General features: G+C 59.8%; 2 protein-coding genes across 4 annotated transcripts in view; both read left to right on the top strand.

Annotated features, from left to right (window-relative positions):
- Nucleotides 1-3,230: 3,230 nt before the first annotated feature.
- On the top strand, nt 3,231-4,204 carry LOC125961915 (translation initiation factor IF-2-like). Its single transcript, XM_049701032.1, has 2 exons — nt 3,231-3,668; nt 3,801-4,204. The coding sequence occupies exons 1-2, from the start codon at nt 3,581-3,583 to the stop codon at nt 4,202-4,204; spliced, it is 492 nt and encodes a 163-aa protein (XP_049556989.1). The 5' UTR covers nt 3,231-3,580.
- Nucleotides 4,126-25,831, top strand: part of GAS6 (growth arrest specific 6) — a 36,181-nt gene continuing 14,475 nt past the window's right edge. For 2 of the 3 annotated variants that reach the window (XM_033434965.2, XM_033434966.2), the window contains exons 1-7: nt 4,126-4,340; nt 4,528-4,694; nt 16,797-16,821; nt 18,194-18,256; nt 22,479-22,601; nt 23,342-23,464; nt 25,672-25,794. In XM_033434965.2, coding sequence (XP_033290856.1) covers nt 4,268-4,340; nt 4,528-4,694; nt 16,797-16,821; nt 18,194-18,256; nt 22,479-22,601; nt 23,342-23,464; nt 25,672-25,794 — 697 coding nt within the window. In that variant the 5' untranslated portion in view covers nt 4,126-4,267. The remainder of the gene's footprint in view (nt 4,341-4,527; nt 4,695-16,796; nt 16,822-18,193; nt 18,257-22,478; nt 22,602-23,341; nt 23,465-25,671; nt 25,795-25,831) is intronic. The other variant, XM_004273584.4, reaches the window with a different exon arrangement.

Here is a 25,831-nt window from a genome sequence, read left to right on the forward strand (position 1 = left end):
TTAAAATCTGCTTCGAGTGTGTTCAGACCTAAAACAAAATTTACCCAGGAGGCCAGTAGATACAAAAAAGACATTTTCTATCAGGCTTTGCAAAAGCCCTATCTTTGTCACAATGATAAAGTTAAAAGTCCGCCTGGAGCTTTGTGGGGCGATGAGCAGGGATCTGCCCTGACCCCCGAGTCCCACATCTCCTGGCACCAGAGGTCGTGTCTGGCACCAGAGGAGGAGGGCCCCCATGAACTGTGACCCCATCTGAAGGTCGCTGCAGCAAAAGGAGACCAAACCCTGCAAATCGAGTCAGGGTTTCAGATCTTTAGAATATAGTCTAAGCCAACTTACATAGTTTTCAAACAAACATTTTATCAGCCAGAAGGGAAAAAATGTTCTGAAAAAAAGCTACTGATCTAGAAATTCTAAAAATGTAAACTTTCCTGTCGTGGTACATTCATCTACACCTCCAGCACGAAAGTTCTTCTAGATAACGAGCATCTGTTGCATTTTGTCTGCCCAGCAACTTTCCCTTTTTGGAGGGGGCGCTGCCCTGCTGGCAGGGCTGCCAAGCAGACTGCGCAGGACAGTGCGGGGGAGAGGGGCCCCCGCTCCCGGGTGTGCGCGCCGCCCACGCCAGGCCGACCGGACTCATCCCTGGAATTCCAGCAGGGGCCCTGCAGAAACATGCGTGGAGTCCTCTGGAGGCGGGGACAGCACAAGCCCGGAGCAGCTGTGCCATCCCCGCCACTGCCAGAGGACATGTTACCTGCGGGAAAGCCAGCGAGTCCCGGCATCGCCGGAGCCCTGCGGTCAGCGCAGGCCTGGACCAATGGGCTCCACGTGCAGCCGCACTGGCCCAGATGGACACACCTCTGAAATCCGCAAGTGTCCCAGAAGTTACCCCGGGAGACGGCCCAGGGCTTACGCTGCGTCCCAAATGCAGGTGCAAAGCGTCCGTGCTCTAGCCCACTACACCGTCACCCCTGTCTCGGCCCCTAGCCCTGCAGATCAGGGAGCTGACCCTGTCCCAGGCACGGGGCCGTTGTCCAGGAGCCCCAGCCTCTGCGTGATTCTCAGTCCCACGAGGTCCCTCCTGTGCTAGGCCTGAGTGTGGGGAAGTTTCCGGATTGAACCAATACCTGGTCAGGGGAAGCCCCTCCAGCAATAGACACACCCGACAAAGACCGTGTCGGAAGCCAGAGCCGTGCTCCCTTCGTGCCTCCATGGAGTCCCCAGTCACCACCTCGTCTTACTGTCCCACACACCAGGAGGCGGGACCTGTGTGGCACTACGTCATAGATTAGGAACCTGGGCATGGAGAAAGGTGGCTGCCAAAGGCCACGCTACCTGGGGGCGGTGAACCACATCTCGGCCCTTCCCTCCATCAGCTCTGCAACCTCACCGGGCCCAGGACTGGTACCCAGGCCTCAGGCTAGGCTGAGGCTCCACGTTTCAGACAAGGAGGGCTTAACCAGGCTGGGTAGCCAGCCCTGCCTGGAGATGGGTGTTGCTTCTCCAGCAGGGCCCCTAGAGCATTCCACAAAACCACTTACACGTGGACACTTGGCACAAAAACGCTTGTAAGTCACAGGCCGCCAAGGGGCCCCCAACCGGGCAGAGGAGGGGGAGCGACCGCCCTGATCTGCCCTGGGCTGAGGGGGGTCCTGGGACCCAGGGCTAAACTGAGAACATCCCTAGAAAACCGGGACAAGTTGGTTCCCCCGCAGGAAGGCCCTGAAGGGCTTTTCCACAAAAGAACTTTCACCTCAGTGGGGTCTGACCACCTGATTCACGCTGGTAAGCAGTGTTTCTCAAACTTTCAGACCATAACCCACGGTAATGAATACATTTTACACCATGATCCAGTGTGTCCTCAGAGAATTACAGTGGAAATAAGAACTCCCATCTGATAAAACTCTGCTACCCTCTATCCTGCATCAGTAAAAACTGCAGGTTAACAAAATACTAAGTACCTACCAGTGGGTACAAAACATGGTTTGAACTTTTAAAAACTTCATTAAAATATGACTGGAGGCCTCTGCTTCTGGACAAGACAGAGTCACACGGCCCAGATTCAACTTCCTGTCTGATTTACCAGGCCGAGTCTGAAACAACTGAAAAAACAGACAGATCTATGAAATGACAGTATTCCAGACAGTGACATCAGGCAACAGAGGAGAGCGACCCTGAGGGACAGGACACAGGTGAAGGTGGGCCCTAGCACTGCCCGGCTCCCACCGGGATCTCTCCCGCTGCGGCTACCTTGGGTGGAGGGCACCGCAGTCTGCTGACTCCCTGGAGAGCATGAGAGGAGAGTGCCGCCCGAGAAGGGACTTGTGGGATCTGCGGAGGCCCCTCCGCTCTTCGGCTGAACGATCACAATCTTGGGCAGAGACTCCCAAGGCTGGGAAATGGTTAGAGGGCCCAACCCCGTGGTTCTCACGGGCAGGGAACAGTTGCAGTCTCTTCCGCCAGAGTGGGACCTTACACTCAGGGGCATTGGAGAAACTGACAAGGACTCTGCCGTGGAACTTCAGCCCTGAGCTGAAACCATTTCGCTCTGCTTCTGCCCAAAAAGGTTTCAGGCAAACCTCTAGAGATCAGCAAAAGAAAGCATAACAATAGAAACTATCAAAATAATACGGAGGCGGGAAAAGATGTAAAAATGTAAACCGGAGCGTTCAGTGAGCTCTGGGAAAACTTCAAGTGGCTGTACGCAGGGGCCACTGGAGTTCCCAAAAGGGAGGAAAGGTCGGAGAGACATAAAGCAATATTTGAAAAAAAAATGGCCAATTTTTTTTTCCCAAATTTGATGAAAACTGTAAATTCACAGATCCAAGAAGCTCAATGATCTCCAACAACAGAAGTGTCACTAATTAATTAAAGCTCTGGCGGAAATCCGTACTGAAGAATTTTCCACCCCACCCAGATTTCTGAAGCCAGGGCTTCTCCTTAAGAAGGACAAGCAGGAAGATTAATGTGGTCAGTATTCTGTGTGAGCACCTCCGTGTTTGCGGCAGCCTTTGAGTACTAGGCGTTGGAATCGCCGGCTGACAAGGGAGGCCCCGGAACTAGTTCAGGCACAGGTGCAGACGACCCAGCTATTAAATTGTTAATTCTCTTTGCAGAGCCTTCTGGAGAACATCCTTCTCCTTGAATTTAACATATTAATGCTCACTACCCCACCTTCAAACCTGTGACGTCAAAGCATCTACCAGCAGCGCCGGTTCATCCTCCCACAAGGGAAGGCGGAAGAACCGGTGCGGACCCCGCGCTGAGCCCACCGGCCGCCCAGCTGGGGGCGGCTGCCCTTTCACCTTCCCCTTGGGGCGCGGTTTCCGCGGCAGGATTCCCCAGGGGGCGGCGCAGGCCCCCTCCCCGCGGTGCCGGGCTCGCTGTCCGCTTCGGTCCCCCGAGTGGTCCGCTATGTTTTGGTTTTGCTTGTTTGTGTGTGTGGGTTTTTTTGCCTGTGACTTTGCGAAATATTCTGGGACGAGAGACAGAAAGTCTTGGTCTCCGAGAACTAACAGAATGCTGCTTTCAGCTGAAATATCTACTGGGAACCCTCAAGGTTTCCAATGTCATCACTATGAAAACAGATTACAAATGGACATCATTCAATCTGGCTCCCTGGACCCCACTGGGACTCGGTTTGACTTCAGTTCATCTTTTCTTTGGTGGGTTTTAAGTCTTGAGAAAATGTGCCCCAGAATGAAGACTCCAAAAATGATGTAGTAGATTCGGGGTGGGGTCGGGGGGGCGGCGGAAAGAGGTTTGCATCCGGTAAATGGTCAAACTGTACCTGTCAGGTTGGACCCGTGTGACTTCGTCGCGTCTACATCCCGATTACAGACACTTAACCACTGACTGGGGAGAGGCTCCTGCACAAGGGCGGCGGCGGCGGCGGCGGCGGCGGCGGTGGGGCGGGTCCCCTCCCTCGTCCCGAAGACCCGCTTCCCCTCCGGGCTTTGATCTTCCCGGAGAAAACCGGCTCGGCCCGGCGGCGGCGGCGGCCCGCGCGCCCCGCCCGCACCGCGCGGCCCGGAGGCCGGTCCTGCCCGCGCGCCCCGCCCCCGCCGCCGCCCCCGCCCAGCCCCGCGCGAGCGCCGCGGTGCAGCCGCCGGGATGTGACCTTCAGAGCCGCCCGCACGGGATGACCGGAGCCATCGCCCCGCGGCGCCCGCGCCTCGCCACGGCCCCGCGGGCGCTCTGACCGCGCGCGCCCGGCTGCCGGCCCCGGTCTCAGTCCCGGCCGTCGTCCCCGTCCCCGCCCGCCATGCCGCCCGGGCCCGCCGCCACCCTGGGCACTGCGCTGCTGCTGCTGCTGCTGGCCTCCGAGTCCGCGCACAGTGAGTACCGCGCGGGGCCGCGGCGCGGGCTGGGCCGGGGGACCCGTCCCAACACCCCGCCACCCCGGGGGCGAGGGGAGCCCCGGTGCCCGCGCCCAGACCCGGCCCCGTGCGCGCCGACCCCGTGCGCCCTGGCCCCGCCGCGCTGACGGCGTGTCCCCGCTCTCTCCCGCCCGCGCCCGGGAAGCTGTGATCCTGCGGGCGCGCGAGGCGGCGCAGTTCCTGAGGCCCAGGCAGCGCCGCGCCTACCAGGTCTTCGAGGAGGCCAAGCAGGGCCACCTGGAGAGGGAGTGCATCGAGGAGCTGTGCAGCCAGGAGGAGGCCCGGGAAGTGTTCGAGAACGACCCCGAGACGGTGAGCGCGCGGGCGGGGGAGGTGTGCGCCCGGCGCCTGGGACCGCGAGGTGGAGCAGGGCAGCCGGGTCCCCTCGAGCGCCGTCCCTGCGGCGCCGCATTTCCGGGGACACCGTCCGTGCGCGCACGGCTGGGAGCCTCGGCGTCTGCGGCAAGTCCTTCGGCTGCAGGGCACATCCAGACCCTTATTAGGGGGGCGGTCGGCGCGGCGGAAGGGCAGGGTCTTAGGCGCCGGGACCCGGGCCCACCCTCAAGACTCCTCCTTCCGAGGCCCAGTTCTGCTGGTGACGCCAGGTGCCGCCTTAGCTGGAGGGGGTTGGCGGATGTCGGCGGGAGGTCCTGCGGACGCCCTGCAGTCCTCTTCCCTCGGCAAGCCTGTGAAAGCAGCCGCTTTGAAAGAACCGTGCAGTGATATGACAGCTCAACCGGGATGCCGCAGGGTCCGTTTTAAAATGTAAAAGAAATAAATGGTTTAAAAAAAAGATCAGTTTCCTACCTCCCCGCCCCCTTAGCTAGACTGGAGGAGGGGGAGCTGCTCACAGCGCCCTGATCCGCAGCAGGAGGGATGGAGCTTTAGCTTCAAAGGCGTGAGGGCTGGAATTGCTGGCAGCAGCGGCTCCCGCGGCAGGAGGACGGGAGTAGAGCTGGAGCACGTACCGTGGAGGGTCGGGGGCGGTCCGAGTGGACAGCAGGGACGGGTCCAGGTCCCGCCGCCGGTGCGCAGCCCCTGCGGAAAGGTGCACTCGCCGAAGCAGCTGGTGCCTTCAGGAGCCCGACGGGCTGGCTCAGGACAGATTTCTATTAATACTGTCCTCGGAGAATGCGGGGTGGCTGGCACCCGACCGCAGGGAGCAGCCCCGGTGTGGCCTCCGCGTCAGCGCAGGAGCTGTACCATCTTCGGGGAGGGGAGAGGGGGTGGCGGTGCCCTGGGGGACCTGGCGCGCGCCTGTCTTTGGGAAGTAGGACTGATGGAGATGGGGTGGGCTTACACTGCGTCGCTTCACACCGAGAGGTCAGGGTGATTTCACAGCTGGTTTTGGTTCTACGGGAAGTTTTCTTTTAAAGGATTCTTCTGGGATGAAATAAATGTCTCGTGTAATAAACAAATGGCTGTGAGGCCCGTGGGCTTTTACTTTGACTCCCGTTTCTGACCGGTTGGTTTGACCATCCCTTCAGTCCCCTTTCCGAAACAAGCTTTACAGGGATGGCCCAGCTGTGCCTACCTTCCCTCTGGCCCAGTGCGCGGCGGCGGTGGCTGGGCCGTGACAGGCGCTTCTGCTGCGACTCTGTCCTCAGTGTCCGCAGCAACGCGGTTTGTTTTGCCACCGGTCTCTTCTGGCCTGTTTGCCCGTTTCTTTGATGGTGAGTCCCGGTGGCCCAGAGGAGCTGGCATGGCACCTGCGGAGGAGTTCTGAAGGTTCCGCGGTGGGCTGTGTCCCTGCCCTGCTGCGGGATTGTGTGCCGGCTGCAGTCCCGCCAGCCCCAGGCCCAGCCTGGAGCGCTGACTTGTACAGAGTGTGGGACGGGCTTGCGGGTGACGAGACTTGAGGGCGACAAGGCCACCACCCACGCCGGCCTGCCCCTGCCCTGCCCCCGTCCCTGCTTTCCAGGATGGAAAGGCCTTGGGCCTGGGCACACTGCACACTAATCGCTGCGCCACCCTTCCCAGAGCCATCCCCCCTGTGACTTACGTTTTAATTATAACTTTGTCTACAATGGATGAAATGAAGACGAGACAAGGAAGCGGTGCTCACAGCCCATGACTTTAATGAGACGCCGCCATTTCTGTGCAGGGACTTTGTACTTCCCTCAGCGTCCTGACTTCCGTCCCTGCCGAGGTGGAGTTGCTGTGACGCTGGGGGCGTCCTCTCTCACATCCACCCCGTCTACCCCATCGGGAATTTGTGAACTCCTTTCATATCAAAGCCATCTGTAACTTTCCAGACTTCTGTCCTCCTTTCTGACCCCCACCCCCAAATCGTAATCACATCTTTCCCTTTATTTACCAGCTTCCCTTGCAGTCAATGCAACCCCCCGCATCTCAGCCCGCACCTTGCCTCCTGTGTAGACCGCTGTGCAGGCTGCTTGCTCTGTCTGGTCTGGCCCTTGGCTTGTTGTCCTTTTCCTCAGGAGGTGCTGTGGAGGGCTGGGAGGAGCCCAGCTAGGGGTGTGGGTTGAGGCTGGTGGTGAGGGGCTCCTGCATGTCCGGCCCCGCTCTGGTCGACCAGCTGCCCCTCCAGGTGTCCACACCATCCTTTCCCTCACTTTGGGGAGGTCCCAGATTCCAGGGACCTGGGATCCCTGGGAAACCCTCCAAACACAGCTCACTGCTAATACACCTTTGCAGAAACAGCGCTTTTGAATGAGGCCGTCCTGTGACATTACCAGTGGGTCCGTCTGCCCCACACAGTTTGGGGCTCTCTTGAGAAACATCAATTCCTCGCCTTCAAATGTTGTTCCCTGTGAGTGTTCGCGGGGGTGACCCAGGATGAGCGCCCTGACCTTAGTTCAAAGGTCACCAGGACCTGGTTCTGTGACCGTCACGGGACCTCCCGCCAGCGTCCCGATGTGTGATGTGATCACAGCATCCGCTGGGCTGTGATCCGCTCGCCTGCTCAGGGGGGTGCTTGGAGGAGAAGCCAGTCCTTACCTGCCAGGGTCACCTCTGGGGCTGGCCTGTCCTCTGTGTGTCTGGCCGTTGCAGCCACACACACCTGTTGGAGCAGAGGAGGCCGCACTGTCTTTCCTGTTCAGTTCCTGGGGCTCTGGGGGCGGGGGAGGGGGGAAGGGGGAAGGGGGAGGACGCCCTGCCCCCTGAGCTGGGGGCTGGGGCACCTGGAGCCGGCCCTCTGGACGGCAAGCCGCCCCTGGAATCCGGAGGCTGTGCCCTCTGTGCTGGGTGTGTTCTAGGCTCTTCCTGCCGGGCGGGTTGTTCCACCCTGGGCCTGGGCCGTCTTCCTCTTTGGGGATGGAGGCGTCTGACGAATAGAGCTCTCCTTTGAGCAGGTAGCTGTGGGCACCTTCCCGATTCCTGGGGTTACGGGAGCCTGGGGGCCTTCCTGATGCAGGTGTCGCCTGCCTCCCTCCTGCTGACCAGGGTCTCCTCCACATTCTTTGGGGCCGCGGGGGGAGTGTCCCCGCCCTGCCCTCCCCCCAGAGCCTGCGATTAGATTCCATCCTTATCTCGTTTTCCTTTCGCATTGTTACCCTCTCTTCCTGGCATTTCCCTCGTTCTGGCCTCTTGTCCAGAGGACTCTGGGTGCCAGGCCCCCAGGCACCCCTGCTGGGTCTCCGGAGCTCTCCCAGAAGCTCACCGGGCCAGCCCAGCAGTCACCTTCCCGCTTAAGTCCTTTAAGACCAGTGGGTTCCAGACACCGATACCATTGCCCGTGGCCTCCAGAAAGGATTCTGGACGAAAGACTTACCCAGCCCGACCTGCGGCCCCGCATGGGTCACCACCTCCCAGCACCAGTGCCGCCCGAGGCCTGTGGGTCGGGAGGAATTCCAGGTCCTGGGCCTTGACGCCATCACCTTGGTTAGTTTGAGATGCAAACAACAATATTCACAGTGTTTGCAGCTCGGCCGGCATCCCACCCACAGGGCCCCTCTGCCTCCAGTGCAGCCCAAGCCTGACCTCTGACCTCGCATGTTCACCCCACACCCCGTGTCTCTCTCTGTCTCTGTCTGGTGGTGTCTACTTGTCTCTCTGTCTGTCTCTGTCTCTCTCCCCCCACCCCACCCCCGCTCTCTCAGACATGGGGGCCCAGTGGTGGTGATACTTCCCTACCCAGGAGGGTTTTCGGGGTGCAGTCAGTTTCAGAGCCCTGCAGGGCTGCCGCCTTGTCTTGAACTGCGTCTGCCCTCCAGGGACACCTGTCTTCCTGAGACCCCAGAGTCTCTGGGGACAGCTTGGGGAGGGGCAACCCCGAGGGAGGTGGAAGCCCCTCCCTCAAGTCTCCCCTGTTGGGGTGGCCTAAGGGGTCTCAGGGGTCCCAGCAGGAGCGGGGAGGGGGCCCTCGTCACCCCCAGTGACCTCCAGGACAGCCTCGGGCCCCCTGCCCCCCATGCCTGGACAGCAGCCCCTAACACTCACTTGGACGCTCAGACACGCACTTGCACACGCCCCGCTCCTCCGTGCCACACTGGGGTCCGTCGAGGAGTGTGACCAGGCGCCCTCCCTGTGCAGATCCAGCCCCAGCTCCTGTGCGCCTGGGCGGCCCCTTGCCCCGGGGCTGCCCAGGCCTCCCCACTGGGCCCCGTCCCTCCAGGGCTTCCTCCCCTGGAGGCCCAAGGAAGCTGGCAGGGCAGGGCAGGGTCTCCGAGTCATAATGTTTTCTCCAGAGCTGGCTCGGCACAGCTCAGAGGCCCGCGGACGGCTGGTTAGACGGGCCCGCATTCAGGCCCCCAGCGCGGGGCCTGCCGCCCCCCGGGTGGCCTTGAGGGAGAGACAGGCTCCGTCTGGACCCCCTTGGCTGCCCCTGTGCCTACAGATGTGCTTGTTTTAGTCCCGGGGGTCTGCCCAGCCCGGAGCTGGCCCTGCAGTGTAATGACAGGGCAGCCCCCTAAAAGACACCTCGTCCCAGCCTGCAGGCTTAACGTCTGGAAAACCAATTCAAGACGTTTTGAAAGTCACCGCAGGTCTGCCTATGGGACTTAGGAAGAACACGCCCTTTGAGAAGCTGATGCTTCTGGCCTGTTTCTCGAGGTTCTGAGGTGCTGGGCCAGGACGTCGCGAACCCGGCCAGGCGGTTACTTTGCCCTGGCTGCACTGGCAGGTGTCTGGCGTCTTCGTGCTGCTGCTTCTGTGATGCAGACTTGGCTGTGGTTTGAGGGTTGATATTTGATGTTGGGAATACTCTGCCCCTTCGGTGGTTGTTTTAGTCCAGTGATTTCGCTGCGATCCTGGTGCATGTACACCTGTAAATTTTGACCCTGAGAGAGTGCAGTTTATTAAGTTTTAAAGTCAGTTTTAAGGAGGTGTTGGAAGTGGACGGAGTTCTTTATCTGCCTCTGAGAAAGGCACTTTGCACCAATTAAAAACACGTCCTTCAAAGGAGGTAGTGATGTGTTTCCATCACACTTGTTATTTTCTTGGACTTTTTGTTTTTCTTCCAAAATTCTAGGTGAAATTTGTCTCCTTCCAGTTAGTGACCATGATAATAAAATACGTTCTTTCCACATCTGTCCCCAAACCCTACCACCTAAACCCAGTTCTCTGAGGACCTCTTCTGGGAATGCTGTGCCCTGTGGAAATCCCACAGCTGGGCTGGACCAGCTCCCAGGGCGTCCGGGAAGGTCACTGCTGCAGCCACGGGGCCGGAGGCCAGGCTGGGGCCGCCTGCCCAGCACGGCCACAGGTACAGCCCCCAGGGGCCTCTGTGGTTTGGACACACGTTTCTTTAGTGCGATGCTTCGGGTTGAAATGGAAAACGTGTTAGGAGGTGGCTGTTGGCAGTTGTCGGGGGCAGGGCGCCTTCTCCCGTGGGGTGTGGCAAACCCTGACCCCTGACCCCTGACCCAGGTCTGCACCCACCACATGCCTCCTCTGAGTCTCTCCTCGTTCACACCAGCCCATCCTGTGCTGCTCGGAATTGAACGCTCACGTGTGCGGGGCCGTGGTTCAGCAGGGACCCGAAGGGGCCGAGGTGCCCTTCCATCCCTTTCCAGAGGCCAGGAACGGGCTGGAGCTGCGCACTCACAGAATCTGTCACGGGACCTCAGAATGCTGCTTCGGGCGAGAGCCTGAGCCATCCCGTGGAGGCGCCCCTGAGCTGCGGCCCGGGAATCGACAGACTCAAGGGAGTCAGGTCATTAGTGGGAGGACCAGGGGGAACTCAGGGCTGACCCCTGAGCCCAGGTGTCTGCGGCCTCCAGGGCGAGCCTGGGTCCCGTCTGCACAGCCTGCTCTCAGGGCCTCCTGGACACACTACCTTTGCACAAAGGCTGTGTTGGAGCTGCACTGTTTGCCCTGATAACTTGTCACCCTGTACTCTGTCCAGCATTTTATTTGGGGGTTTTGCATGATGGGAAAATACATCATTTTGGTTTTCCTGAATTCACGTAAACAGGGAAGCATAACATTGCGTTTCTGACCTGACCATGCCACCCTCGCCTGCCCATCTCACCCGCAGCACGAGTCCTCTGCAGCCCAGCCTGTGTGGGTCCCTGCGAAGGGACGGGTGGTCGCCAGCTCCTCCCTGATCCCCGGGCGATGTCCACTTTCCTCTTCCCTCCTACTCACTCTCTCTGGCTTCTCACCTCCTTCCCCTCTCCTGTCGGTGCCGCTGCGGCCTCTCAGCCTCTGCACAAAGCCTGCGGCCCCCCGCTCCCCCCCCCCCCCCCCCGCAGCACACGTCCTGCGGCCTCCGTGGAGCATCTCTGGTGCTACCACTTCTGCCTCCTCGGGGCCCTCCCAGGACAGGCCGACGTTCCGTCCCATCTGCTGGGCCTCGGTCCCCATTCACACTGCCAAGCAGCCGCGTACGGTCTCTCCCTGTGGCTTTGGGATGATGCCTGAGCCCCCAGCCAGGCTGCCCAGTAAGCCCCTTCCTGGCGCTGGAGACCACGAGGGCCGCGTCCCTGCCCAGAGCCCCCTGGTTCCTGCTCTGCCCCTTTGCTCCACAGGTCCTGGGGGACACACTCTGCTCGCTGGCGCCCTGCTAGGGGCTGGCATCCCTCTAGGGGCTGGTGGGCATGGCTTTGCGGGTGGGAGGCAGACAGCGTTGTCCCTCCGCCTGGTCCCGCGCTGCCTGAGCTCCGCAAGGCCAGCTGCCACGTGTCGGCAGGGACAGGTCTGAGGGGACAGGAGCGTCCCTGCCTGACTCCAGGGAAGATGTCGTTTCCTCACTGCTGTGACACTTCAGCACAAGCTTACCCTTCCGGAGGCCAGAGTCTGAAATGCGTCTCTTGGGGCCGCTCCCTTCTGGAGGCCCCAGTAGGGAGCCCACGCCTGCCTATTCCAGCTTCTGCAGGCGCCGCGTCCCTGGCTCGGGCCCCTCCTCCATCCTCCTGGCCGGCAGGTGGGCCTTCTTTCTACGTTGCCATTTCTGGATCTGTTGCTGCCTTTGCTGTTCCTTGTTTGCACACCCTGTGGTCCCCTGAGCCCCCGATGGCCCAGGGGAATCACCTCCTCCTAAGGTCAGCCGATGAGCAACCTCACTGACCTTCGCTGTGGAGCCCACCATATTCACAGCTGCCGGGAGGTGGACCTGGACGTCTTTGGGGTCATTGTTGTGCCACCACAAGGGTGAAGGAAGGACTTAGCATGGGGTCCGGTGCTTAGAAATCCCTCAGTGCGGCATAGCCATGGTTTGAATAAAGTTTTGCTGGTTCACCTTCGTGAATCACATTTCCCAGAGAGAACGTGGCAGGCCTGGCAGGGAAGGCTTAGTACCCGGTGAGGCTTAGTACCCGGTGAGGCTTAGCACCCGGTGAGGCTTAGTAGTACCCAGCATGGCTTAGTCGTTTCCTCTACTGCCTGTGAGCACCCCAGCCACTCAAGTGAGCAGCATCGCTGCATTTGGCCTTGAGAACAAAGGGTTTCCGGGCAAAGCTGTGGATGACCAGCCAGTGCTGTGAAGGTGAGAGCCCAGCAGCCCCCAGAAGCCTCCGCCAGGAGCGCATTTTGGACGGGAAGAAGGGCCGCTTCGAGTGAGCCACTGAAGACTGATCAGATTACACAGTGAGGGCACCGATCGATCTTGAGGAATGAAGCCGTAAATTATAGAAACAAATTTATTCCGTTTCATGCTTTACAAAATTGTATTATAAATGTAATTAGGCACTAAATTTTCAGAACAAAGAAAGATTGAAGTAAGACTTTGGGGAGAGGCAGGGCACATTTTTTCGAAATAATAATGATTTTTAGAAAGCCTACTTTCTCCTTACCATAAATGGAGACATTTTTGCAAAAAGCGTTTGACAGCTTCACCCACAGTCCCACGAGCCTTTGCTAATCCTAGGTAATCAGGTTATTCTGTCTTGAAGCAGTCAGTCTGTGATACGTGCGAAGTTTCTCTTCTATCGTTGTTAACGGGCCTAAACCCTGATTTATCAGTGCCTTTGCATTGGTTACTTCCCAAAACATTCTCACTGACTCATGAAATCTTGACTCACGGTAGATTTATAACTTTACTTTGCAGGTCATTACAAATGTGAAAATTGCACTCACTTTTCAAATTCTGCTAGCCTGGGATTTTTGCCTCATAAATTTGGAAACTGCAAGCAACAGTGGTTTAAACAAGACAGTTTTATTTATCTCTCATGTAAAAGGTGGGAGGCAGGCTGCCCGGGGCTGCTCAGTCGTGGGGGCCCAGGGGCCTCCATGACCTATTTGTGCTCCACTGTACTGGTGCATGGCCTTTGTCTGCCAGGCCTCCTCATACACTGGGCAAGTTGCTGGAGTACCAGCCATCACATCTACATTCCAGCAAGGAGGCCAGAGAACCAAAGTGCTCCACTCTCTTTACTCAGTTTCACTCTCTGTGTGTATCTCATTGGCCAGAATTCCGTCACATGCCCACCCCTAGTTGCAAGGGAGGCTGGGAAGTGCAGTCCTGTAGCTGGGTGCATTGCAGCTCTAACTAGATCCAGAGTTCTGTTACTGAGGCTGGAGGGAGGATTGCGGATGCTGGATGGCAACTGCAGATCTCTGCTGTGGGGGGAGGTGTTTGGAAGCAAACCTGTTTTACGAGGTTCATTTCCAAGAGTATGTTCATGCCTGGCCGGAGACACTGTACTTAGCCACGTCACGGAGTTTTTGCACAACACGCCTCTCACATGGGTCTTTTTAGCTGCACTCATACAACCTGTGCTTGGAGGGACCAGCCCCCCTCTGCTGCCCTGGTTCTTGCTGCACACTGGGCCTCGGCAGTCGCCCAGCCCCCTGAGCCTGTCAGCCCGCAGCTGAGTGGTGAGCGGAGGCTGCCACCCCCTGCCTTGCGGCCCTGCTGACCCTGGCGGGGTGCGGGGGTGCCCAGGGCCTGTGTGCACGTGCTCCGCCAGCAGCTGGGGTGCAGCGGGTGCCCAGAGCAGGTGGGAAGCACGTGCAGAGGGATGTGCCGTGGGCAGGTGCAGGTTGCAGGGAGGGGCCGGTGGTAAGGGGACCAGGGTCTCCATGCCCCCGAGAGCCGCTGCTGCCCGTACCAGGGCCCTGAGCATCCGGAGCAGCGCGTATCATCCTAACACTGATGTGAAGAGGACCCGGAGAACTGGGCCCCCCCCCGCTCGGGCCGCTGTCCCTGTCACATGCGTGCAGGTTGGGTGGGAGGGGACAGCCATGGGGATGGAGGGTGTACGTGCAGCCGAGGGAACCACACACACAGACGTGCAGAGCTGCAGCAGGGCCTCAGGGTCAGGGCCGGGGCTGATCCCAGCGTCACCCCTGCCACTGGGTGGTCATACCCAGGACTTTGTTCCAGGACCTCCCTGCAACGTGTGCTTCAGTGTCTGAGGAAGGAGAGGACCCAGTGCCCTCGCGGGGTGTCTCTGGGGACTGCCCCCCTTGCAGGGTCCGCCCTGGGTTCTCTGGGTGGAGCAGGGCCTGGGGGATCCCAGAGGTCCGTGTTCTGAGAAGTGGTGTCTGTGTTTCCTTCTGTCTTGTGGAGTCTTTTGCACCTGGTTTGGAGAATCTTAGCTGAATTGGGGAGAAAGGAAGGAAAAAAGGGTTTTGTATGAACCGTGCTAGGAGAACACGTGGGGAGCCGTGTAACGCCAGCCCCAGGGGTTAGGAGCCCTTCCGGGTCCCCGGGCGGGACCAATGGAGCCGGGGCACCCAGCTGCAGGAGGGCATCTTCAGGGGCCGCTGTGAGCTTCACGCTCTTAGGAAGCCGAGGCCTCGGCAAGGGCAGTTCAGGCTGCCGTGACCTTGACGGTCTTCTGCCAGAAGACAGATTTGCTAGCAAGGCTGTGGCCAAAGGATTGGTCAGCCCTCCCGACTGTTCCCCAGGGAAAACACCTTTACCCGTTTCATGTCAGTAAGCGAAGTTGTCCTGACAGCCAAGTCCCAGCCTAGTTTGTCAGAGTAGAGATGTTTGGAAACAACCTAGCGCTGTTATGTCCTAAAGGAAGTAATGAGTTCTCAGTTTACTGTTGAGAAGTAACCACACTGTGGTGTGAGGTGCGACTCCGGCCACGTTGTGTAATCCAGATAAAAGCCCAGACATTCCACGACAAAGATCCACGCACCACCGACACGGGCGTGTCTGCAGGGTAACGTCCACGCTGCTGGCCAGCAGAGCCGGGAGCGGGAGTCCCCGGGCCCATCCATGCGCAGGGCCAGGAAGCGAGGCCATCGGGTGAACAGTGGGACAGCATCAGGGCTGGATTCTCACGCCTCACCTGGTCCCCGCAGGGACGTGGCCGGCCTCTGAGGAGCTCGGGGGTAAAGCAGATTTGCTCTCCTTTCCTGTGCGGGGGGGCAGGTCACAAGTAGCAGAGACAGAGGAGGGGCTCACAGGGAAGTTTCCCTGTAGCTCCAGAGCCCATGCAGCCTCACTGTAGACCCCGGTGGACGCAGCTGCCCTTGGGCGCAGCTCCCTGAAGGAGCTTCGGGCCACACGTTCCCGTGCACAGGCCTGCGGGAAGCAGGGCGGCACGGAGGGCTGCGGAGCCTGAGTTTTCACAACAGCAGGGCTCAGTATTAAAACATATTACACGTTACTGTTAACTAGTCACGATCTTGAAGAATGGAACCTGCCTTTCCGGAAGGCCGCGGTGTGTAACCGTGTGTGTGATCGGGTGCTAGCCCCGCCGTTCTTCACCACGTTCAACCCTAGTCTAATCCTCGGCTTCCTAAGCCTGAGCGGACACTTCGTGCTCCATCCTGAATCTTATTTCAGAACCAAATTCCCTCCCTTTGCAAAGCCCAGTGGCCTCTGTTCTCCTTCTAACCCCGAAAGAGGCCACAACCCCCGGGACCCTGAGAGCTCTCGTCACAGGGCCCCAGACTTGCCTGTCTCTCCGTCCCCAGCGCCAGCCGGTGTGGGACTGAAAGCAGGAGAAAGAAGCGCAGCCAGCCTTGTCGGGGGCCTGGGAGCGCAGAGGAGGGCAGTCGCCTCCTGCCTGCCTCTGTCACATTCGCGTGAATGTCACCTTCGCAAGTGTTGCACGAGTCCCCAGCTTGCTCTGATCCTTACTTTTCTTTGAAACAAGTTGAGTTTTACAAGAAGCATCTTTACCAGAACGCTACTTTATAAAAGCACATCTGAACGCGTCTTCGCCGGACGCCCCGGCCAAGCACGAGCGGAGGGGACAAGTGAGGCGGTGGGGGACCGGCGGGCGTGAAGCACGGGCCCCGTGGGGTCCGGCGCCCCCGCCCTCCCTGGGACGGGACTCAGTCAGACTCCACAGCCGGCCTGGAGCCTCAGTTTACTCATCTGTGATAATGGGGCTGATTAGCAAGACCCTCCTGGGAGGGTGGTCGTGAGCAAGCAGGTGACACCCAGCATTGGTTCTGTCAGGGAGGGGATACAGGGCCAAACTGCTCCGTGATCGGCCCTGAGCGATCAGCCCTGAGCGGGGCATCAGAGCGTGTGGGTCCCGGAGCTGCTGCCGGGATGGGCACAGGCAGGTGTTCTCTCACCCAACGTTCACTGCCCAGCGCCCATCTCTTAATTTGCAATCATGGATAAAAGCACTCCCCGTCTACCCCCTCCATCCCTCATCCAGCTGTTTGTTTTACAAGTACCGTAGCTGCTGGGAGTCCTACAGAGGCACAGAGTCCTCCCATCTCCCGAGGGGCCCCTGCGGCCACCGGGGTCCAAGGCTTGCCTTTTTCTTGGCATGTTTCCTGTCTTCCTGAAAGATGCTTCACCCGCACAGCATTGCTGGTTACCGCAGGTCTGGTCTCAGTGTGCAGACATCACTCTGCAGACGCTGCGTGGCCCCAGGGACGCCCCCTCCCTCCGTCCCCTCCCCCAGCCCTCTCAAGGGCAGAAAGTGGCTTTCTGGGCAGCCGTCCTCCCTCAAGCACCTGCCTCCCGGGCCTGGCCGTTCCTGTTGGAGGAGAGGGGTGAGGTTTGGTGGACCAGCCGCCAGGGGGTGGTGCCCAGACGCCGGGCACTCTGCCGGTTAACCGCTGCCTTTTCTTTTTCTTTTTCCGCAGGAGTACTTTTATCCAAGGTACTTAGGTAAGTTGGACTCATTTCCTCCTTTTGTTTGGGGCCTCACACCTCATCACCGAGTTGTTCCCGGAAGGACCTGCTTAATCGCACAGTGAGTTGGGAGCTCTCCAGGGCTCACGGGACAAAGCCCTACTTTGTGTCTTTTATACCATAGTGACCGCGTTAGTGTCACCTCCAGCCGATGCCATTGTTTGCAGACCTCTGCCCCACTCTGATTCCAGGCTTAGCTCGTTAACTGGAAATATGATTGCTTTCGTGGTTCTCGGGCTGTTTGGTCTCAGGACTCTGCCCTTGTGAAATCACTGAAGACCCCAGAGAGCTTTTGCTTATGCGGACTCTGGTTGTTGATACCATGTTATTAATTAAAGCTGAGAACATTAAAACGTGCTTTTGTTTAACTTGGACAACAGGAACGGGCAGGCTAACAGCCTTGGCCGTCGAGCGGTCATGGCACTCCCTGAGCGCCAGTCATGTCTGTGTGTGGAGGCGGGGGGGCCTGGACTGGGGGAGAACGAGAGGAAAAAGGCGAAGGCGGTCCCGTGTTTTCAGGAAGACCTGAAAGTTCCCCTGCGAACTGTTCCTTAATCGACACTGTTTCAAGGGTTCTTTTATGTCTCTACTTATAATGAGAGAGAAGTATTCCAGGGCTTTCCTCTTTAATTGTGTGAAGCGCATTTTGGTAAATTTTCCATTGGCCTTATAGCCTCGTAGAGGTACTTCTGTGGGTGTGTATCTGGCAACAAGCGTAGTGGACCTGCGATTGGCCTTGAGAAGCCCCATCCGGGCTCCCTGCCGGCCTTGCTCCCGGGTGCATGGCTTTGTATCCTGAGGCAAAGGCGACAGTGGCCCCCGGGCCACCTCCAATGCTATCCATTGCCTGTGCCCACGTCCCCTGAGGCGCGGATGGGCAGCAGCGACCCACCAAAGGGCCAGTGAAGTGGCTCAACCAACACCCATTATGCCCAAGCCCAAGTTCAGATCATCCGGATGCTGTGGTCCCTCCCACCCCTGGCCTCCGTGTGGAGCACGCGGTCAGACAGCACAGAGGAGGAGGGGGCTAATTCGCCAAAGAGATTGACCACCAAACCAAGGGTACTGTTTCCAAGCGGGGGTCAGGTTGAAATGGAGGCCAGCTCTCTGACCACGGTCAGAAGCTTCCTGAGTGCCACTGGAGAGCCTTCTGTACGACAGAAAGAACCCCACCAGGAGGCTGCAGGGGCCCAAGGCTCCTTGGAGACAGAGCTCTGCCCATGGGCGGAGACGTCTTCTCGTCTGACGGTGTTCCATGTTCCGTGTCAGCGTGACTAGTCTCCCTCCAGAGTGTCACGTCTGCTGGCCCCGTGCCGGAAGGTGACGCCCTGCCCTCTCTGTTTTGCAGAATGCATCAGTAAACATGGATCTCCGTACAAAAAGAACACAGATTTCATCACCTGCGTGCAAAGTAAGTCTGTCTCCTTCCTCGAAGCCCCTGCGTTTGGGGTCCTGGGGCTTTGCTATATTTCCATTGTCTTTGGAGCCACGGCACCTGCCTGAGGTCCTCTCCTTTGCCCTGAACTTCCTTTTCTAAGCGAGTACGTGTTGGCTTTTCGAACAGGCAGGAAATTCGCACGGTATGAAGTGTAAACCTTTCACAGGTGGAGAGAAGGTGCATCCGGCCCTGCCTCCTGGTCAGTCAGGGGCCCTTTCGCCACGGCCACCGGTTCTAAGAATATTCTCAGACCCGTAGGAATGTACTCGGAGTCTCTTATTTCCACACAGGTGGCAGCTCCCTGAACCCATGACCTCACCGCCCTTTCCCCTCCACGGTTCGCAGGCGCTTCCTGTGTCAGCACGAGCACGGCCAGCACGTGGGGCTGTGTCCACACTTGCGCTTGGTGGGCAGCGTGCTTGTTAACCAGTGTGCACTGGCGGACACCTGGGCCGTTTCCCGTTTTTATACTGTAACAAGCAAAGCCAGAGTGACCTCCTTGTCTGAATATATCTGCAGAATAGAGTGGACTTGCAGAGGGAAAGCTGTGTTCTTTTTCAGTTCTGCTGCAGACCCGGCCCCGTTACCCCCGACCCCGGTGGAGGGCGGGAGTGCCTCTCCCAGTACCTGCACCAGCCCAGTGTATTGCTTCTTACTTTTTTATATCTTTCAGTAGAAAAAGTGAAAAAAGACCCCCAGTCAATTCAGTTTCTTTTTTTCTTACTCGTGAGTAAAGCTGAGCTTCATATGTTGAGGAACCTTGGGTTTCTTTTTCTGTGGATAGTTTGTTCAGAGTCTTTGCCTACTTGCCTCAATTTGTAGGAGCTCTTGATATATTTTGCAAATTAGCCATTTGTACTAAAGGTAGCAAAATTTTTCCTCAGCTCATCATGCGTCTTCATTATTCTTTTAAATTATCATACGTAACACTGACGCTTTGCACGAACTTTAATCCACACGTAGACCCCCAGGCCCGTCTCAGCCGAGCCTGACTCCAGGCCCGGCTGTGGCCGGAGAGCTCTGTGATGTGACCGCTTCGTCCCCGCCGGGCCCGGCTGTCAGCTGCTTTATTGCACCGGCTCCACCGGTGAGGAGACGGGCTCTGAGCGCACAGCCAGCCCTGCGCAGGGAGCCCTGCGCTGCACGCGGGCCTGCACTGCGGGGTCGCCCAGGGCGGGTGGAAGACTGGGACTGGCACCAGGGCCTGGTGGGCAGGGCTCGGCGGCTGTGACCCGTCACCCAGCCGCCCACGTACCAGCCGCTGGCCTTGCCTGTCTCGCCCCGGGTCACAGACCCCGACCCGGCCCAGGTGCACAAAGGAAGTGAGAGACTGAACGAGGGCAGGGGCCCTGCTGTGAGGCCCGGGCTCCCCACGGACCCTTCAGCAGCCTCCCAAGAGCAGGTGAGGGGCAGAGGCCAGTGTGCACTCAAGGAACAGAGCCCGCGCCCACACACCCCGGCTGACGTGAGCAAAGCCCGCCCCTCGGCCCCCCAGGCTGAGTGGGACCTCACCGGCCCTAGGCAGACATGGGAGCATCACAGCAGTTCAGCTTCCTGTCATTACGCTTCACTTGTAGCAGATTTTTGGTGCTGTCAACTTGCCATACCCGTTCCTTCTTTTTAAATTACGTGTTCAAACTGATGAGTTTGTTTTACTTCCTGGGTTTCAGGCTGTCCTTTTCCTGAGACTGTAAGAAGTTGTCTGATATTTCATGTTTAAGCTTATAACCTGCCTCGCCGTCTCTGATGCAGTGAGGAGGTCATTTATTCGAGATGTGCCTCCCCCGGGGGTCCGGGATCGGTTTCTGAGGCTCTGCCTTTGGGTCCCAGAGGGTTTGGGCGATGCCGTCTGCGGAGTCCTGGCCAACTGTCTCCACGAGGAAGGGTCTCGGTGCCCTTTCTCCTCCGTGAGGACGACGGCCCGCATTTGCATGTATTTCCCAGCTTATAACTCGTCACACCCACACATTTCTGGAAGTGGGAGCAAAAGCCACTGAGACAGGCCTCTGCTGGCCTCAGCAGGTGCCTCACAGCCCTGTCCACATAGCAGCCGCTTCTCCCTCCATCCTCTCTCAGCCATCGTGGCCCTCGCCTCCCGCCTGTCGGGGGCCCGGGTTGGGGCTCAGGTCTGACTCAGCCCCGAGCCCCTCTGCAGGCTGCCTGCGTCCACCGAATTCCTAGAAGCTCAGGGGCACCTGCAAACACTCTCCTTCCTCTGCCCTACAGATAAGCTTCCCAACAGGGCAACAGATAAAAGCCGCTCTCCAGCTGGTTCCCTGTGGGGATCTCCTGGGGCTGTCCCACCCCAGGGGAGGTTGATTTTTAAAGGTGGGGGGGTGGCGGGTAGGCATTCTAGGCAAATTCCAGACAAAGGTAACGAGGCCAGGTGTGTCCTTCTGAAATAACTTTAAGTCTTTCACCAAATATGTCGAGTGGAGACGCACCCCATCTTCCCCGTCCCTCCTGCAGGGCCTCTGACGTGCCAAGTGCTGCTGGGGGAACAGCCGGACCCTCGGCTCGGGTGCTGTCCGGGCCCCAGCACACGTCCCCCCGACCGCCCCGGTCTCCCTGCCCCCTCAGAGCCCCGTCCTGCGGAGACAGTGTCAGGAAGCAGACCCGTCCGTCATCTCAGCCCTGGCACTGGGCTTGACCCCCGCCGCCCCGGCCTTCCTGTGCCCCGGGGGAGCCCTCGTTACAGCGGCATGGGGGCCACAGGGCTGACCGCTGGACCCCCTTCCTCACTCTCCGAGCGCCAGACCCAGTTCCTACTTGCTTGGGGCAGAAGGCACTCACTGAGTCCGCCGAGGACAGCTGTGCATGGGTCTCCAAATACCCGGAGGTGCTGTGTTCGGGGCACACTTGCGAGTGTTTTGTTGGCTGTAATTGTGCAGAACAAGCAAACTTTGAGGGGTCCCGTGGAAAGGTCACAAGAAGAGCCCAGTGAGAGACGTGGGTTCCAGGGTTGCGTACACAAACAGTTATGCTGGGCCCTCCCTGAGGGGGTCCCCGGTGACCGGGCCCCCAGACCCACAGGGACGCAGTGGGACAAAGCACGGTTTTGGGTCCATGCCAAGGACAGGGGCTGGCGTGAGGCCTGCTGAGCGGGGGGACACAGGGGCCCACTGCCCTCCTGGGACCAGGAGCAAGCCCACGGTGGAAACACTGTCCCCAGACCAGCGTCCGGCTGGAGACGTCAGCGTCCTGAGAAAGAAGTGAAGAGGCGGGGGTGAGTGCCCGCCTGGCGCTCTCAATGGTCACGTGCTGGCTTGGCCTGTTCCTAGTGACCAGGCTGTGGAGTGAGTGGTGACCTCAGCTCCACACGGGGCGGGGGCAGAGGGAGGGCGGAAGCACCGTGGCCACCTGTCGTGGGCTTCCCAGTGCTCAGACGGGCCCGTCGCTCGGTGAATAGACGCACGACAGTGCCTGGCTCAGGTGCTGCAGGTGGACGCCCGGGTATGAGAAGGTAGTGGCCGCTGGCACACAGACAGGCGGCATCGCAGGGCTGAGCCTGGCGGGTGGCTGCCCTGCCGTCTCCAGGGCCCCGGGAAATGTGCCCCGTTCCCCTCCACTGAAAGCAGGACGATCAGAGAAGCAGGGTGGCCGTTGGTCACCGGCACCGCTGAAGCCGACAGGCCGTGGGGCCGGCGCGTGTCAGAGAGAAAGGGGAGCAGCGGAGCCCGGGGCCCAGATGGCCTGGACCGTGTCCAAGCGGAGGCAGAGGCAGCAGGCCCACCCGAGGGGCGGGCGGGGAGGCTGTGGGCGCCCTCTGTGCGAACTGGACCCCACAGGCCAGGGGTCCTGGCCTGGCAGGGTGGACACGGCCGCCAGGGGAGGGGAATGTTCTGTGTCTGTCGGGCTGACCCGTGGACCGGCCAGGGCCCTGTGGACCTGCTCCCTGGGAGGTCCAAGCTCCCGGGGCCCAGCCAGGCCCACTCCTCTGCTCCGCTGCCCCGGGGCCGCGGCCCTGACCTGGGGCCCAGGGGGTGGGCGGCCACTCCCTCCGAGCTGACCTGGGTTTCCTGGGATCGGCGGGGCCCGGCCAGCCTGGTCTGTGACCCCCTCCCTCCCAGAGGTGGGTGTCCTGTGCGGCCTGCCAGGGCCAGTGGAGGGGACGTTAGTGCCCCAGACCTGCCTCGGTTTCCTCCCAGCCGACCAGGGACAGCTCAGGGCCGCCTTCTCCTTCCTTCCAACTCAGAGCTGCCGGATCAGTGCTACCCAGACCCCTGTGATAAGGGGGGGACCCAGGTCTGCCAGGACCTCATGGGCACCTTCTACTGCCAGTGCAGAGACGGCTGGGCGGGACGGCTCTGCAACAGAGGTAAGGCCACGGCCTGGGGGCGGGCCTGGGCATAGGCGTCAGGCCTTCCCTGCAGGGCCACCCGAGGGCCCCGGGCTGGTGGGGCCCTGAGTCCTTCTCTCTTCCGCCTCTCCCCGCCGGGCCACCTGCCACCCCGCCGGGGACACAGCCGCACCGGCCCGTCTGGCTGAGAGCAGAGAGAGGAGAAGCGGGAGGGCGGCAGGCCGGGGGTCCAGGCCCCTCGCTGGCCGGCCCCCTCCCAGCTCCCGGGAGAAGATGGGCGGGCGGGGTCCTCCCAAGAGCGCGAATGTTTGCACAGCGCAGGAGGTCTTGCCTCTACCCCCCGGGCGGGGAGCCACCCAGCTTGAAACCCCACCGTGCTGAGCCCTGAACTGTGCTCGAGCCAGGCCACCTCCTGGGGGGGGGGGGCGGGGAGGGCGATGACCCCTCCTGAGAGCAGGGCAGTAAGAGTGCCCTGTAGCTGCCCCGCCCGGCGCGGCCCCCCAGCTGTCAGAAAGGAGTCAAGAGACTCTCTGAGTCTGCAGTGCGCAGGGTCAGCGGAGAAGCTGCAGAAAACCCCCAGGATGTGGTTAGAACCCTCAGGCGGCCCCCTGGCTGCAGTGGGAGCCCTGGGCCCCTGTGCCCTCCCACCCAGGATCTGAGGGTGGATCCCATGGGGTCGGAGATGCAGGCTCTGCGACGTGCTCCAGGCGGGTTGTGGGTCACCTCTGGCTCTCTCCGTCCCTGTGTCCTGTTCCCAGATGTCAATGAGTGCAGCCAGGAGAGCGGGATCTGCAGCCAGATTTGCTACAACAAGCCGGGCAGCTTCCAGTGTGGCTGCTACAGTGGCTACGCACTCTCCCTGGACGGCCGGACCTGCCATGGTGAGGCCCTGGGTCCTGGTTGCCGTCCTGTCTCCTCCTCCCCCATTTTCTTCTGCGATTGCCAAGTTGCCGGTTGGCTGAAGCCACAGTCGCTTTGCTCCTCTGCGAGAGGCTGCAGGCCGTGGCTGGTCCCTCAGGCTCTGGAGGCTGTGGGCATCCTGCAGACACAGCACATGCCCGGGCATGTCCGCGGCCACGGGGAGCTGCCCCAGCACCTCCACACGGGCTGAGGCACCAGGACCTGTGGACAGGGCCGGCCCAGCTGGGGAGGCCGTGCCTACTGCCCCAGGACGGGAGGCGGCTGCCAGGCCTTCCAGGCCACAGAGCCAGCAGAGGCTTCTGTGCCAGGCGGGGCCCAGGACGCCTGGGGCGGGGGTGGGGGGGTGGGCAGGGAGCCCAGGGTCCCACTGCTCACTGCTTACAAAACCAGCGCTCACAACCGGCAGAAAAGGCCAGCGATCTGGGGAGATGGTGTCCTCAGAGTCCCCCAGAAACCACCTCTGAAGATTCCGCCCGGCCCTGAAAGCTTCTAAAGGGAGACAGAGAAGGGATCTGAGTTAATCCCTGAGATGGGGGGTCAGAGTCCTTGCCGTCCCCCACTGTGTGCGGGCGTGTCGACTCCTCACGGCCTCCCTCTAGATGCGATCTTGGTCACACAGTTCGTTTGGGAGATTCCTGGAGGGGAAGCTGGGGGGAGATCTGGTCATCTGTTCATTTCTACTCCTTTGATCTACAGAAAGAAGAGACAGGTTAAGCGAGGTATTGTGTGATCAAGAGATCTGAGAGGTGTGCCTGGGCTGGAGATGAGTAGAGCATGGGGGTGCCTGGTCGAAAGCCAGTTGCAATGTGTCTCTGCTAAAGTGACAAGGAAGGGGGCTTCCTGAGGGCAGTTCCCTGTAGAGAGCTGCTTACGAATCCCCCGTCAGACATCGTTCCACTTCCGTGGGGTTAGGGGTGAAGGTCCGTCTTCTGTCTTCTTCGTGCTGACATAGGCGCCGTATGCTCAGAGTGGACGACGTTGACGTGGGTCTGTAGCATCTCTCTGCTGACGGTTTTAGGTGTCCGCTTACATGTAGGGGCAGAGCCAGCTACAATTATTTTGATGCCCACAAACATATAGATTATTATGAGCAATAGTGTTAATTCCATTCTCGTGAGGCCAGTTCTTGGAATTGTGAAGTTAGAGATTCAGTTCTGATCAGGATGGAGCAGCCCGCGTCACGGCTGCAGTCTGGTCCTTGTGCAGGTGGGTCCTGACGATGTGGAACCGTGTAGGTTTACAGGCTCCCTGCGGGGAGCAGGTGCCCTTTGTGTTGTCTCCTTCCCACGACTGATCGCGGGGAGAAATCTTAGTTTCCACATCTGAAAGCCTGTGTTTGCTCAACTGCCCTTGTAATGAGGTCATGAGTCTTTGCGGCATGCGGTCCTGTGTGCCTTCTGAGGAATCGATGTTATTTGAAGTAACGGTTGCGCTTTCTAGAAAGTTCCTCTGTCACTTTAGGAACCAGTTCTTAACTGCAGGCTTTCTGTACTTGTTTGCCAGAGGGGCAGAGGGGTTGGAACCTCAGGACTGACCCTTGATTGTCAGTTACAGCGACTGTGGCGTTGGCTTCCCACGGGCAGCCCCCGGTGCGAGGGGAGGGGGTTGGAACCAGGGAGCCTGAGTGAGGCCTGGCAGGCAGTGGTGGGCTCCGCGGTCAGCTCAGGGCTCCAGGGCGCAGGCTGGGACTTCTAGTCAAAGGGCCCCAGGAGTTCCTTTTTTACCTTCCTGGACTGCAGTCATTGGAATTAAGCACCAATTGTGTGCAGCCCGGCCAGGTGGTGCCCTGTACACCGTCTGGAATCAGCCTTCTCAACCAGGCCCCTGATCAGCAGTGCCCCCCCCAACCCCTGCTCCTGGGTTGGGGCTGGAAAGCCCAGTGGATGGAAGGAAGGGAGGAGGCTGGAGAGGAGCGGGGAGGGGAGGGGGAGAGGAGGGAGGGGGAGGAGGGGAGGGAGGGGAGGGAGGGGCGAGGGAATGGGGGAGGGGAGGGGAGGAGGGCTGCGTCGCCCAGGGTGCAGTGATGACACCGCCGGGCCAGGCTGTGCTCACTCTACAGAGCTGGATGCCTCTCAGCGGCGGTTCCCAGCCTGGCTGGCGGCGTCTCATTTCGGGCCGGCTGCCAGCAGGCCTGGTGGACCTGAAACGCAGCTGGTTTTTCCTGCAGACTTGGATGAATGTGCGGACGCAGGCGCCTGCGGGGAGGCTCAGTGCCAGAACCTGCCGGGCTCCTACTCCTGCCTCTGCGACGAGGGCTACGCGTTCAGCTCCCAGGAGAAGTCCTGCCGAGGTACCCGCCCCGACACCACACGGGACACGCACACACA

Source organism: Orcinus orca, chromosome 18, assembly GCF_937001465.1.
Source record: "Orcinus orca chromosome 18, mOrcOrc1.1, whole genome shotgun sequence".
Classification (NCBI taxonomy): domain Eukaryota; kingdom Metazoa; phylum Chordata; class Mammalia; order Artiodactyla; family Delphinidae; genus Orcinus; species Orcinus orca.